Source organism: Marmota monax, unplaced genomic scaffold (genome assembly GCF_021218885.2).
Source record: "Marmota monax isolate L192 unplaced genomic scaffold, Marmota_monax_Labrador192_F-V1.1 WCK01_AAM20220418_F8-fsc00069, whole genome shotgun sequence".
NCBI lineage: Eukaryota > Metazoa > Chordata > Mammalia > Rodentia > Sciuridae > Marmota > Marmota monax.
Genome location: NW_026695243.1, coordinates 2379689 through 2395845, shown reverse-complemented (window position 1 = coordinate 2395845; position 16157 = coordinate 2379689). Strand labels below are relative to the sequence as shown.

General features: G+C 37.5%; 1 protein-coding gene across 2 annotated transcripts in view; it reads left to right on the top strand.

The window, feature by feature from the left end:
- Stx17 (syntaxin 17) overlaps window positions 1–16157 on the top strand; it is a 64127-nt gene that overhangs the window by 13974 nt on the left and 33996 nt on the right. For both annotated transcript variants that reach the window (XM_046457297.2, XM_046457299.2), the window contains exon 3: window positions 689–754. In XM_046457297.2, coding sequence (XP_046313253.1) covers window positions 689–754 — 66 coding nt within the window. The remainder of the gene's footprint in view (window positions 1–688; window positions 755–16157) is intronic.

Here is a 16157-nt window from a genome sequence, read left to right as displayed (position 1 = left end):
CTAACATTTTAATTTTTTGAATCTTTTATTTCAACTAAACATCATATGTGATATTTGGTATTGATGTTTATATGCTATATAAATGCTTTTCTATAATGTTATTACATTTTCCTCTGGTTCTTGTCAAATGAAAAAATTTTCAATTATGCTTATGAAGTTTCTTGGATGATATTCTGAAAGCTAAATATTGCTTTGGTAAAAACTGAAACACATATGTTACATCTTTAATCTCGTTTTTGTTTACTATCTAGTCTGCAGTCTCGATGTTACTTTTTTTCAAATTCAGATTTTAATTTTCAATATTTTGTACTGACAAACATTTAAAATTCATAGTACAAAACAAGAATGTATAAGGAATGGGGTTAATCTTTTTAGTTTTCACATTCTCTTACATTTTCTTTCTTTATATTTTCCATCTCCAAAAGTGTTTACAATATTGACAAAAATACATATTTTTTCTATAAAATTAAATAACCTAGATCTGTTTATCTTTTGTTTCTTTTATTATTTCCTTTGTATGTAATATTATCAAAAACTTCCTACTTATATGGTCTTTGGAAAGTTAACTACTACCACCAAATCACTATCTTTGATATATTTAAGTTTGAGAGATTTTTGTGGTAACATGACAATGAAATAATCCTTTAGTGATGAAAAATTTAGTACCTTTTTCCTCTCTTTTATACAGTATCAACGGTGCAGAATCTGGGACAAGTTGCATGAAGAGCATATCAATGCGGGACGTACAGTTCAGGTAAGGCTATAATATTATTTCTGGTAAATCAATGTGAAAAAGTCAGTCTTGGAAAAGTTTTTGCTAAAATAATGCAGGTTGAGTGTCCAGAATGCTATGACCAAAAAGAGTTTTAGATTTCAGATTTGTGGGGTTTTTAGAATATTTGCATGTGTGTATTATGTTATCTTGGGGGTGACACCCAACCCTAAATAAGAAATTTATTTTCTGTTTCATATACACCTTTAACATATAGCCAGAAGGTAATGTACAATTTTTTTTTTTAACTGTACCTGTGTTCTGACTGCAACCTGTCACATGAGGTCAGGTGTGGAATTGGTGTGGAATTTTCTACATATAACTTAATGTTGATTCTCAAAATCTTTGGAATTTTTGTATTGGGGTGGTAGGTGTATATTCCTCTGTGCCTGAATCCTTTTAATGTATTTGTTATTATTTCCATAAGGATACATTTTTTAGTAGGACTTTCTGAATCACGTATCGTACATATTTTTAAAATTTTATTTCATATTATCAAATTTTTCTACAGAATTGATACATTACCTTACTCCCTTACTCTCTCCCAATCAATACATTTTTCCAAAAACCTTTTGCTAAATTGGTAGGTTAAGATAGTGCTACTTTTTTTTTTTTTAATTGCTTTGATAGGTGAAGGTTTTTTCACATATGTCTTGGGCAATAATATTTCTTAATTGTCTGTTTATGTTGTTTGCGATTATTATATGCTGACATCTTTTATAAGATTACCTTATAATTTAAAATATATATTTATTCTATATATAATATGTATTGCAAATACTCTTTGCTAGTTGCTTTTTTTTTTTTTGGTACCGAGGATAGTACCCAGGGGCACTTAACCACTGAGCCACATCCCCAGCCCTTTTTTGTATTTTATTTAGAGCCAAGATCTCAATGAGTTGCTTTTCGGGACTAAGTTGCTAAGGCTGGCTTTGAACTCAAGATCTTCCTGCCTCAGCCTCCCCAGCTGCTGGGATTTAAGGCCTGTGCCACTGCACCTAACTTAGTTATTTGCTTTTGAAAAATTATATTAGACAAAGGTGCCAAGAACATGCATTGGAGAAAAGATAGCCTCTTCAACAAATGGTGCTGGGAAAACTGGAAATCCATATGCAACAAAACAAAATTAAACCCCTATCTCTCACCATGTACAAAACTCAACTCAAAGTGGATCAAGGACCTAAGAATTAAACCAGAGACTCTCCATCTAATAGAAGAAAAAGTAGGCCCTAATCTCCACCATGTGGGATTAGGCCCCAACTTCCTTAATAAGATTCCTGTGGCACAAGAATTAATATCAAGAATCAATAAATGGGATGGACTCAAACTAAAAAGTTTCTTCTCAGCAAAAGAAACAATCTGTGAGGTGAATAGAGAGCCTACATCTTAGGAGCAAATCTTTACCCCTCACACATCAGATAGAGCACTAATCACTAGGTTATATAAAGAACTCAAAAAACTAGATACCAAAAAACCAAATAATCCAATCAATAATTGGGCCAAGGACCTGAAGAGACACTTCTCAGAAGATGATGTACAATCAATCAACAAATACATGGAAAAATGTTCATCATCACTAGCAGTTAGAGAGATACAAATCAACACCACTCTAAGATTTCATCTCACTCCAGTCAGAATGACAGCTATTATGAAGACAAACAACAATAAGTGTTGGCGAGGATGAGGGGAAAAAGGTACACTCATACACTGCTGGTGGGACTGCAAATTGGTGCAGCCAATATGGAAAGCAGTATGGAGATTTCTTGGAAAATTGGGAATGGAACCATCATTTGACCCAGCTATCCCTCTCCTCAGTCTGTACCCAAAGGACTTAAAAACAGCATACTACAGGGTCACAGTCACATCAATGTTTATAGCAACACAATTCACAATAGCTAAATTGTGGAACCAACCTAGATGGCCTTCAGTAGATGAATGGATTAAAAAATGTGGCATATATACACAATGGAATATTACTCAGCAATAAAAGAGAATAAAATCATGGCATTTGTAAGTAAATGGATTAAGTTAGAGAAGAAACTGCTAAGTGAAGTTAGCCAATCCCAAAAAACCAAATGCTGAATGTTTTCTTTGATATAAGGAAGTTGATTCATAGTGTGATAAGGAGAGGGAGTATGGGAAGAATAGATGAACTCTAGATAGGGCAGAGGGGTGGGAGGGGAAGGGAAGAGGCAGGGGGTAATTAATGATGGTTGAATGTGATGATCATTATTACCCAGAGTCCATGTATGAAGACACAAATTGGTGTAAATATACTATGTATACAACAAGAGATATGAAAAATTGTGCTCTATATGTGTAATAAGAATTGTAATGCATTCCTCTGTTATATATAAATAAAAAAATTTAAAAAGCACTATTTATAAGCAAAAAAGAAAAAAGATAAGTTTAAATTATTTAAAACTAATTGTTAAAAATATATTTACATAGTTTTAAAAATCAAATAATCAAATATAATTAGAGATAATTATAGTATCCTGCTCTTCATTTCCAAGTCCTAGTTGGAAGAAACCAATGTGGACCTTTTTGGCCCTTTTTCCTAGTATTTACCTCTTTATTACTAAATGCCATGTATAGATTGGTATTTCCTGATTAGGTGTTACCTCTTTACTTCTTAACATTGTAGGTGGAGCTCTAGTTTCCCACTTTACTCTCCTACCTCCCTTTTCCGTATAAAATTACATATTTTGCAATCTGGTGAAATTAGTACTCAGTATCTCATTATTTTGATTATTGAGATATTGTTTTCTGCCAAATCAACTAGTGAAATACAGGATAGCCCTTTGCTTTTTTGAAAGTTAATAATTGGCGAAGGAGGGAAGATGGCGGCGAGGGGAGTGCATTACCCCCGTGTGCTGCTTCACTGTGTGGGAGTATGACAAGTCAGGACGGCTAAAGGATATCTTGTTAGGAATTTCCAGCAATAGTGGGGTGCGCCGGAACCTGGAGGAAGGATTTCCATCGCATGAGGATCGGCTACGGGGACTCAAACGCGAGAGGTTTGTCGCACGGAGGGTAATACTGCTTATTCAGCAAATCGCCCCGCGGCTAGAGTCTGCAAGGAGCGCTGGGATAGAGACGCAAGGTTACAGCGCTGCAGTTTCTGCCAGACGCGCAAGCACCGCACTCAGGGCTGAATTCTGGGTTCGAGACGGGGAAGGAAGCGGTCCATCTCGGTTCTCCACACCGGTCAGACCACAGAGGAGACCAGCAGCCACCATGTTGGTAAACTGACGTCACCACACCTGTTTTTGACTGACCGCAGCTCATTCAGCCATAGAACAGGTAATTTCAGGCTGCAATTCGCCTGCGGCTTGCAGACAGATTGCTAGGGTTCAGCGCCTGGGGGCTTCTTAAAATCTGATCTTATCGGAGTGAACAGGAGCGCGGGGCGGCCAAGTCCCGGCTCCCGGAACCGTCCCGGAACCGCCCTGGCTCCGGGCTGCGGAGCCTGCGGAGGCTGCTTCTTGGACCCTGCTAATATCAGAGCAAACACGAAACACCAAGAAGCCGAATTCCAGCTCCCGGAACTGAGCCCGCGGGGACTGCTTCTTGGAGCTTACACTTATAGGAGCTTACACCGAGCACAGAGCGGCCGAGTTCCGGCTCCCGGAACCGTCCCGGAACCGCCCTGGCTCAGGGCTGCGGAGCCCGCGGAGGCTGCTTCTTGGACCCTGCTACTATCAGAGCATACACCAAACACTAAGCGGCCGAATTCCGGCTCCCGGAACTGAGCCCGCGGGGGCTGCTTCTTGGAGCCTACACTTATAGGAGCTTACACCGAGCACGGAGCGGCCGAGTTCCGGCTCCCGGAACTTCCCTGGACCGGGGCTAGGAGCCCGCGGAAACTGTGTCTCGGTCCGGGTCCTGCTGAGGGCAGGTCAGGACTCACCCATTGCTTGGGTTGCCTGGCAAGGGGAACGAAATGCTGCCATTCGCATAGGATACCAACATGGCAGAGATCTGATGTCAGCAGAAAGCGGTGGAGGAGAGATCTTCATCAATACCAGCGGTGACATAAGCAGTTGGTCTTCTGGTAAGGGGGGTGAGGCTCAGTCACCCGAGTCTCCTCAATTTGTCCTCGAGCCGGAGGGAAGGAGCCGGGCCGCCGCCAGCCCCCGGAGCAGGCCCAGCGGCTCGCCAGCGTGGTGACCGCGTGACCCCAATTGGAGAGGGGGCGGAGCGGAGCCGCCACCCACACCCGCCAGGTGGGCAGACCCACGACCCAGTAGTACATGGGCGTGGTAGGAGGGGCAGGGCAGAGCCGCCCTTCGCGCTTGCAAGGTAAACAGACCTGTGACAGCCTGGCGGGTCAGGCCCAGTGGCCTGCCAGTGTGGTACACACGTCACCCCAACTCGAGTAGGGGCAGAGCAGATCCTTATCCCACGCCCGGATCAGGCCCTGCCGGTGTGGTGGTCACGTGACCCCAATTGGAGTGGGGGTGGAGCGGAACCGCCACCCGTGCCCGCAGGGTGAGCAGACCAGTGATCAACCTGCAGATCAGGCCCAGGGGTCCGCAGGCGTGGTAGGAGGGGCAGGGCAGATCCGCCGCCCGCGCCTTCAAGGTAGGCAGACCTACAACAGACCGGCGGATCAGGCCCAGGAGCCTGCCGGCGGGGTACAAACACCACCCTAATTGGAGTAGTGACAGAGCAGAGTCGCCTCCCTTGCCAGGAACAGACCCAGCATCCTGCAGGCGGGGTAGTCACGACACCCCAATTGGAGTAGGGGCAAAGCAGAGCCTCCACTCGTGCCCGAAAGGTGGGCAGATCTGCGACCGACCAGCAGGACAGGCCCAGTGGCCTGCTGGTACGACAGACACGTCACCCCAATTGGAGTAGGGGCAGAACAGAGCCGCCACCAGCTCCCAGAACAGGCCCAGTGACCTGCCGGCGTGGTAGCCACGACACCCCAATTGGAATAAGGAGAGAGCAGAGCCGCCGCCCGCACCTGCAGGAAAGATACGCAAGCAGTATGAAAAGACAAGGAAAGAAAGGACCACAAGCAATGCAGGTCAACGCAACTTTAGAAGAGGTAACAGCTGCAGCAGATGGAATGTCAGATAAAGAATTCAGGATATACATGCTTCAGATGATCTGGAGTATCAAGGAAGACATTAAACAGCAAAATCAGACAATGAAAGATCACTTCGACAACGAATTACGCAAACAAATCCAGGAAGCAAAGGATCAACTATACAGGGAGATAGAGGTTATAAAAAACAAGCAATCAGAAATCCTAGAAATGCAGGAAGCAATAAACCAACTTAAAAACTCAATGGAGAATACTACCAACAGAGTAGAACACTTAGAAGATAGAACATCAGACAATGAAGACAAAGTATTTCAACTGGAAAAGAACATAGACAGCTCAGCAAGACTATTAAGAAACCATGAGCAGAACATCCAAGAAATATGGGATAACATTAAGAGACCAAACTTAAGAGTCATTGGGATACAGGAAGGTACAGAGCTCCAAACCAAAGGAATGAGCAGTCTATTCCATGAAATAATACAAGAAAACTTCCCAGACTTGAAGAATGAGACAGAATCCCAAATCCTAGAAGCCTACAGGACGCCAAATGTGCAAAATCATAAGAGATCCACACCTAGACACATTATAATGAAGATGCCCAACATACAGAATAAGGAGAGAATTTTAAAAGCTACAAGAGAAAGGAAGCAGATTACATTTAGGGGCAAGCCAATCAGGATAACAGCTGATCTTTCAACACAGACTCTGAAAGCTAGAAGATCCTGGAATAACATATTTCAAACACTGAAAGATAATGGGTTCCAACCAAGAATTGTGTATCCAGCGAAATTAAGCTTCAGGATGGAGAATGAAATTAAAACCTTCCACGATAAACAAAAGTTTAAAGAATTCGCAGCTAGAAAACCATCTCTTCAAAACATCCTAGCCAAAGTATTACAGGAAGAGGAAATGGAAAATAACAATGAAAACCAACAGTGGGAGGTAGGACAGTAAAGGGGGGGGGGAAACAATCAAAGAGGAAAACAAACAATGTTTAGTAACAGAAATAAACAAATATGGCTGGAAGAACAACCCATATCTCAATAATAACCCTAAATGTTAATGGCTTAAACTCACCAATTAAGAGACACAGGCTAGTAGAATGGATCACAAAACAAGACCCAACAATATGCTGCCTACAGGAGACGCATTTGATAGGAAAAGACATACATAGGCTGAAGGTGAAAGGTTGGGAAAAATCATATCACTCATATGGACTTCGGAAACAAGCAGGCGTGTCCATACTCATATCAAATAAAATAGATTTCAAGCCAAAGTTAATCAAAAGAGATAAAGAGGGACACTACATACTGCTTAAGGGAACCATACACCAACAAGACATAACAATCATAAATATTTATGCCCCAAACAATGGTGCAGCTATGTTCGTCAAACAAACTCTTCTCAAGTTCAAGAGTCTAATAGACCACCACACCATAATCATGGGAGACTTCAACACACCTCTCTCGCCACTGGACAGATCTTCCAAACAAAAGTTGAATAAGGAAACTATAGAACTCAATAACACTATTAATAACCTAGACCTAATTGACATATATAGAGTATACCACCCAACATCAAGCAGTTACACTTTTTTCTCAGCAGCACATGGATCCTTCTCAAAAATAGATCATATATTATGTCACAGGGCAACTCTTAGACAATATAAAGGAGTAGAGATATTACCATGCATCTTATCTGATCATAATGGAATGAAACTGAAAATCAACGATAAAAGAAGGAAGGAAAAAGCATACATCAATTGGAGAATGAACAATAGGTTACTGAATGATCAATGGGTTATAGAAGACATCAAGGAGGAAATTAAAAAATTCTTAGAGATAAATGAAAACACAGACACAACATATCGGAATCTATGGGACACATTGAAAGCAGTTCTAAGAGGAAAATTCATTGCTTGGAGTTCATTCCTTAAAAAAAGAAAAAACCAACAAATAAATGATCTCATACTTCATCTCAAAATCCTTGAAAAAGAAGAGCAAAACAACAGCAAAAGAAGTAGAAGGCAAGAAATAATTAAAATCAGAGCTGAAATTAATGAAATCGAAACAAAAGAAACAATTGAAAAAATTGACAAAACTAAAAGTTGGTTCTTTGAAAAAATAAACAAAATCGACAGACCCTTAGCGATGCTAGTGAAGAGATGAAGAGAGAGAACTCAAATTACTAGCATACGGGATGAAAAAGGCAATATCACAACAGACACTTCAGAAATACAGAAGATAATCAAAAACTATTTTGAATCCTTATACTCCAATAAATTAGAAGATAGTGAAGGCATAGATAAATTTCTTAAGTCATATGATCTGCCCAGATTGAGTCAGGAGGATATAGAAAACCTAAACAGACCAATATCAATTGAGGAGATAGAAGAAACCATCAAAAGACTACCAACTAAGAAAAGCCCAGGTCCCGATGGGTATACAGCAGAATTTTACAAAACCTTTAAAGAAGAACTAATACCAATACTTTTCAAGCTACTTCAGGAAATAGAAAAGGAGGGAGAACTTCCAAATTCATTCTATGAGGCCAACATCACCCTGATACCTAAACCAGACAAAGACACTTCAAAGAAAGAAAACTACAGACCAATATCTCTAATGAACCTAGATGCAAAAATCCTCAATAAAATTCTGGCGAATCGGATACAAAAACATATAAAAAAAATTGTACACCATGATCAAGTAGGATTCATCCCTGGGATGCAAGGCTGGTTCAATATACGGAAATCAATAAATGTTATTCACCACATCAATAGACTTAAAAATAAGAACCATATGATCATCTCGATAGATGCGGAAAAAGCATTTGACAAAGTACAGCATCCCTTTATGTTCAAAACTCTAGAAAAACTAGGGATAACAGGAACATACCTCAATATTGTAAAAGCAATCTATGCTAAGCCTCAGGCTAGCATTATTCTGAATGGAGAAAAACTGAAGGCATTCCCTCTAAAATCTGGAACAAGACAGGGATGCCCTCTCTCTCCACTTCTCTTCAACATAGTTCTCGAAACACTGGCCAGAGCAATTAGACAGACGAAAGAAATTAAAGGCATAAAAATAGGAAAAGAAGAAATTAAATTATCACTATTTGCAGATGATATGATTCTATATCTAGCAGACCCAAAAGGCTCTACAAAGAAACTATTAGAGCTAATAAATGAATTCAGCAAAGTGGCAGGATTTAAAATCAACACGCATAAATCAAAGGCATTCCTGTATATCAGCGACAAATCCTCTGAAATGGAAATGAGGACAACCACTCCATTCAAAATATCTTCAAAAAAAAATAAAATACTTGGGAATCAACCTAACAAAAGAGGTGAAAGACTTATACAATGAAAACTACAGAACCCTAAAGAGAGAAATAGAAGAAGATCTTAGAAGATGGAAAAATATACCCTGTTCATGGATAGGCAGAACTAACATCATCAAAATGGCGATATTACCAAAAGTTCTCTATAGGTTTAATGCAATGCCAATCAAAATCCCAATGGCATTTCTTGTAGAAATAGAGAAAGCAATCATGAAATTCATATGGAAAAATAAAAGACCCAGAATAGCAAAAACAATGCTAAGCAAGAAGTGTGAATCAGGCGGTATAGCGATACCAGACTTCAAACTATACTACAGAGCAATAGTAACAAAAACAGCATGGTACTGGTACCAAAACAGGCGTGTGGACCAATGGTACAGAATAGAGGACACAGAAACCAATCCACAAAACTACAACTATCTTATATTTGATAAAGGGGCTAAAAGCATGCAATGGAGGAAGGATAGCATCTTCAACAAATGGTGCTGGGAAAACTGGAAATCCATATGCAACAAAATGAAACTGAATCCCTTTCTCTCGCCATGCACAAAAGTGAATTCAAAATGGATCAAGGAACTTGATATCAAATCAGAGACGCGCCGTCTGATAGAAGAAAAAGTTGGCTACGATCTACAGTCGGTGGGGTCGGGCTCCAAATTCCTCAATAGGACACCCATAGCACAAAAGTTAATAACTAGAATCAACAAATGGGACTTACTCAAACTAAGAAGTTTTTTCTCAGCAAAAGAAACAATAAGAGAGGTAAATAGGGAGCCTACATCCTGGGAACAAATCTTTACTCCTCACACTTCAGATAGAGCCCTAATATCCAGAGTATACAAAGAACTCAAAAAATTAGACAATAAGAGAACAAACAACCCAATCAACAAATGGGCCAAGGACCTGAACAGACACTTCACAGAGGAGGACATACAGTCAATCAACAAGTACATGAAAAAATGCTCAACATCTCTAGCTGTCAGAGAAATGCAAATCAAAACCACCCTAAGATACCATCTCACTCCAGTAAGATTGGCAGCCATTAGGAAGTCAAACAACAACAAGTGCTGGCGAGGATGTGGGGAAAAGGGTACACTTGTACATTGCTGGTGGGACTGCAGATTGGTGCAGCCAATTTGGAAAGCAGTATGGAGATTTCTTGGAAAGCTGGGAATGGAGCCACCATTTGACCCAGCTATTCCCCTTCTTGGTCTATTCCCTAAAGACCTAAAAAGAGCATGCTACAGGGACACTGCTACATCGATGTTCATAGCAGCACAGTTCACAATAGCAAGACTGTGGAACCAACCTAGATGCCCTTCAATAGACGAATGGATAAAAAAAATGTGGCATTTATACACAATGGAGTATTACTCTGCATTAAAAAATGACAAAATCATAGAATTTACAGGGAAATGGATGGCATTAGAGCAGATTATGCTAAGTGAAGCTAGCCAATCCCTAAAAAACAAATGCCAAATGTCTTCTTTGATATAAGGAAAGTAACTAAGAACAGAGTAGGGACGAAGAACAGGAGAAGAAGATTAACATTTAACAGGGATGAGAGGTGGGAGGGAAAGGGAGAGAGAAGGTAAATTGCACGTTAATGGAAGGAGACCCTCAGGGTTATACAGTGGAGGGGGTAGAGAGAGAGGAGGGGAGGGGAGGGGAGAGGTGGGGAGGGGGGAGGGTGGATGATGGGAAAGGCAGCGGAGCACAACAGACACTAGTATGGCAATTTGTAAATCAATGGATGTGTAACTGATGTGAATCTGCAATCTGTGTATGGGGTGAAGGTGGGAGTTCATAACCCACTAGAATCAAAGTGTGGAATATGATATGTCAAGAAATTTGTAATGTTTTGAACAACCCACAATAAAAAATTAAAAAAAAAAAAAAAAAAAAAGAAAGTTAATAATTGCCTCGTTTTTCAAAATTGCCTGGCTTTCACTATATTTGTGACTATTTATTTCAAATGCTCCACATCACTGTCACGTTTTATGAATGTTTTTCATATGCTCAGATATATCAGTTTCCTTCTTCATTTTGACAACTCCCTGCTGAAGCCCTTCTGCCCCCAGCTGCACTGTGTATTCCCTCCAGGCTTGCTGCACAGCTGTTGCTCTGGAACTTCCCTTAGATGTTCCTCTGTGTTGGGTCCCTGTTTTCCTGTATATCATATCTACCTCATTTTTTAATTTACTTCATTGTTTTGTTTGAGTAATTTGTCAGTGCCCAGGAGGTAATTTTTTTTTTCCTTGTTTGTGGTGCTGGGGATTGAACCCCGGGCCTTGTGCATGCGAGGCAAGCACTCTACCAACTGAGCTATATCCCCAGCCCAAAGGAGATAAATATTTAAGGAATGGTATGTATAAAAACAGCCTTTAGTCCTCTACTAAGTGATTGATAACTTTGCTAGATGTAGAATTCTATTTGGAATTCTCTTTCAATAGTGAAGGCCTTCTAGCTCTTTTGTGTTACTCTTTAAAAAGCTGGTATCATCTGATTTCCCTCTCTTTTTCCTCCCTCTCTTTGGGAGCTTTGTGATCTGCTTATCTCTGACATTCTGAAATTTGATGATCTTGTGCATTGTGTTAGATCCTTTTGATTGATAAAAATTCATATTCTTTAGTTCTGAGAAAATTTCTTTGATAATTTATTCTCCTGCCTTTCTGTCTTTGCTTTTTTATTTTACTTTTTTAGATATTTTATATTAAGAGTCAGCAAACTGTGGCTCGTACTGTGAAGGCATATCTGGCCTTCTGATTGTCTCATTTGTTTACTTCTTTCTTTTTTTTTTTATACTATTATGGCAAAATGGTATAGTTGCAACAGAGACCGCGGCCTGCAAAGTCTAAGCATTTATTATCTGACCTTTTACAGAAAAGGTTTGCCAAAACTTGTTCTACTGAATGTGGGAACTCTAGATTGCATGTCTAACTTTATCTTCTGTTTTCCGAGAGATTTCTATAGCTTTTTCTTCAACTTTTTCCACTGAGTCATTTATTTCTGTCATTATGATATTTTTTTATGTTCTCTCTTTTCTTCATACATCTCATCTATGGGTGTAATAGTTTCTTTTATTTTTCTGAGACACCAAAAACCTATTTGCTTGCCTCCTGGTAGGTACTTAAAGGTACTTTGGCAAGTTGGCATTTTCCTTGGGAAAACCATCAAATATTAGTGTCTAGAGATTGCTCTAGTTCAGTTTTCTAATGACAAATTTGTGCTCTTCTGCTAGGGCAGATAGGTCCTTAATTTGCAGAGCTATAGGGACAGCTTAGATGAAGGCTATTGGACTTTCTATAGGCTTTCACCACAAATCCCGACCCCCGATCCCTCACCCCCCGCACCATGTTTCTGAATCTAGAGGCAGTTTTTCCAAAGAATGCATACCCTCTTGCATTTCAAAAAAGTTAGTATAACTGCAGTATTGTGAATATATTGGGATACAATGAAAAATGAATGCTAGAGGTCATTAGAAAAGGTCACAGAGATGAAGGAAATAAGATGCTAGTAGCTTAGAGTTATGGAAATAGACAAAACCAGATTTGATTTGAGATTTAGGTGTAAATAGGATTTATCTCTCTGTATTTTACTGTGTGATAACTAGATTATAGACCTAAGGAGCAGGAACTATATCTCTACTATTTGTATATTCCACAGCACCTGGTTCTCAGCAAGATTCAGTGTTTATTGAATGGTACTGAGCATGTTAATGTTAATGAAATTATTATGACTTGGATTTCTTACCATCATCACTGTTTAAATATTATTAAAAATCACAGGATTTGTTTGAGATATTGACTATGGTCAAAATGTTTGTTTACCGATTTAATATATATTTATGTACATATATACATATATATTTACATTATTGACCTCCATCTGGCAAGGAAGATTTATGTGTGTCATTAAAATAATGAGATTAAAAGTACTGTTAGATAATAGGTATTTGCTTAGTTTTATTCATATTTACCCTGAATTTTGTGTATAGACTTGTTCTTTGCTAGTTTGTGTAAAAGTCATTTTTGGAGAAATAATTTCATGAAGTTATCACGATTGGACTTGTGTAATTAAGAACTATCCTTTCATTTCATTATGGTATCTTTTGAGAGAAAGTACTTCTTAATTAAATGTGGTCTAATTTTTCAGTCTTTTATGGTTCATGCTTTTGGTGTCTTGTTCAAGAAATCCTCTATCCTAAGATCAAGAAGATAAACAATATTTTATGTGTTTCAAACTGTATCATTAATCTATGCTTAGATACCTTACATTTTAGGTTGTATGTATGTGTGCACTTGTGTGTTTGTATTTGGGGCAAGTGTAAAAGTGTTGGCTTTATTTTAAATTATGCTAATTTTTGCTCCTATAAATAGACATATAGTTAATTTTCAAGAGTCAATTATCCTTAAACTATTATAATAATTAGTCTGTAATCTCTTTGTATCTTCTTTTTATGGTAACTTTTTGAGTAATATTTTTCTTCTCATAATATCCATATTTTTCTGATTCTTTCTTGCTTTGATTCTTGGTGTGTTTTTTTTTTCAATCTGGCTCATTGGTTATTGGAAGAAACAGTTGGTTATAAATAAGCTTATTCAAATATATCTTTTTTTAAAGACTGTATAAAAAACAATAGCTCCCTCTGCAAAAGAATTCTTAATACTATTTATACATGTTATTTTTCTGAAAGTAAAATCTCATTATACTATATCCCAATTAAAATTTTCTTGATCATTTGAATCATATGCAGTACTGTTTGCTTGAACAAGTTATTTACTATCTCTGAACATCACTTTCCTTACATGTTATTTTTCTGAAAGTAAAATCTCATTATACTATATCCCAATTAAAATTTTCTTGATCATTTGAATCATATGCAGTACTGTTTGCTTGAACAAGTTATTTACTATCTCTGAACATCAGTTTCCTCAGCTGTCAAATTAACATAATAGTCCCTAACTTTTGGAATCTTCGTAAGGATTGTCCATCATGTGTGCCCAAAGCCTATACAGCCCCTATCATATAGTAGATCTTCAGTGAATAAGAAGAATTAGTAATAACAAGTTTAATTTGATACTTCCACTTTTCACTACTAGATCCAGCTAACAAAATGTTGGCTTTTTGTTTAATTTAAAACATTAAAATTGCATTACTTTCTCCATTTTCATGAGCTCGTCATACACAAGTATAAAATATATATTTAAAAGCTCAGTCTTCCCCACTCCCCTATCCACATATGTAACATACAGTAACAATCCTGGTTAATAATAGAGGATTCTGATAATTACATAACAATTTCTGCTGTAAGAAATGTGTCCAGATGACAATTCAAAAAAAGTTAATTTAAATAATTGTTTAAATTTTTAGTAAAAGTTAATGTAAGCCAGTATGTGATTGTCAAATATATTATAGAAACCAATAAATAATATAGTGCCAGCCATCTGGGTTCTGGATAAAGGACTGTTGTCCTCATTTTTCAGATAAAAGGGAGCTGAAGATTAGAATTTGGTGTTTGTCTAAAGTAAAACAAACAAACAAATGTAGTTATTTGTCTAAATTTGAGAAATTTAGTGTTTGTCTAAATAAGTGGTAGTAAAGAATCCAGTTTATCTGGCATAGTCTCACTGTTCCTAGTTGGCATTAATGAGAATCCTTACTGAGAACTAATTCCAAGGTAGTATCTTAATTTCTTCTTTTTAATCTATAAATAGTTTCAATATTAGGCAGAAAGGAACTGAGTTCTGCACCTAACACCTATACATTAGGTGCTTATTAGATATTTAAATAAATGAAGTCCTTTTTCTCCTTTGATTTTTCTTTTTACTTTTTCATGGTTGAATATTTTTAAGCTGTTCAGATATATGTATGTATATTTCCATCATCCATTCTTTTCTTGATAAAATTTAAATTACATTATTAGCACATACTAATTCATCCATTCTTTTTGGTACCTTTTGATATTGAGGTATAAAGTCATTATACTACCATCAATACCTTAGTATAGTGATTAGAGAATACAAATAAAGACTAGTCCATATTTATGTTAATTAAATAGTTTTAACTTTGGAGCCCTTAATAATAAATTACAGATTTCTAGAATGTGTTTACTCTGTTATTTAAATGTTTACCAGTGGACTTGTATTCTGTGTTTGTAAAGAAATCAAATTAATTATTATGATACCAAATGTTTTCTGCTATACACAATTTGCTCTTAAAATTACATGTTGTAAAAACACATTAGGAATCCTAAATCAATATTTAATGAAGGCAAATATATGCATAGCCACTCATCTTTTAATCATTAAATACATAATTAGCATTTTTTTTAGAATTTTCAATTAACATAGAATAATTACTTTTTACGATTATCAGTATAGATGAGTATATATTTGAATATATCTTTTAATCTTGAGAGGAGTTTAGAGATATTTCTGAAAGGAAAAAATTCATAGCTAGTTATTAAACTAAAACTAGAGAGAAATAAAGAGTCATCTTTATTGTTCTGAAAGTTTGGCCATAGTTTACAGTTTGCTATTTGCATACTGAAAAGCTTATTAAATACTGAGTTGATGTACTTTCTTTTTTTTAATTTACTTGAATGATTTACATATTGATATTTCTGCGTTTTGAGAAATTGGTACATCTGCCTTTCTGGCCTGATTGTTAGAAGAGACTATTCTTGTTCTAATAGAACTTGTATGTTGAAAGTGGCAATTACAGAAAACAGAGACAGATTTTATTTTCGCTTAAATTTTCTGTTTTTAATTGACATAATTGTACATGTTTATGGAACATAGGGTATGCTTTGATACATGAATACATTGTGTAATGATCAAACCAAGATAGTTAACATTTCCATCACCTTTATCACTTCTTTGTGGTAAGAGCATTGAAAATCATCTCTTCTAGTAGTTTTCAGATATACAGTATATTCTTGTTAACTATAGTCAGCCTACTGTGCAGTAGTACACCAGAACTTATACT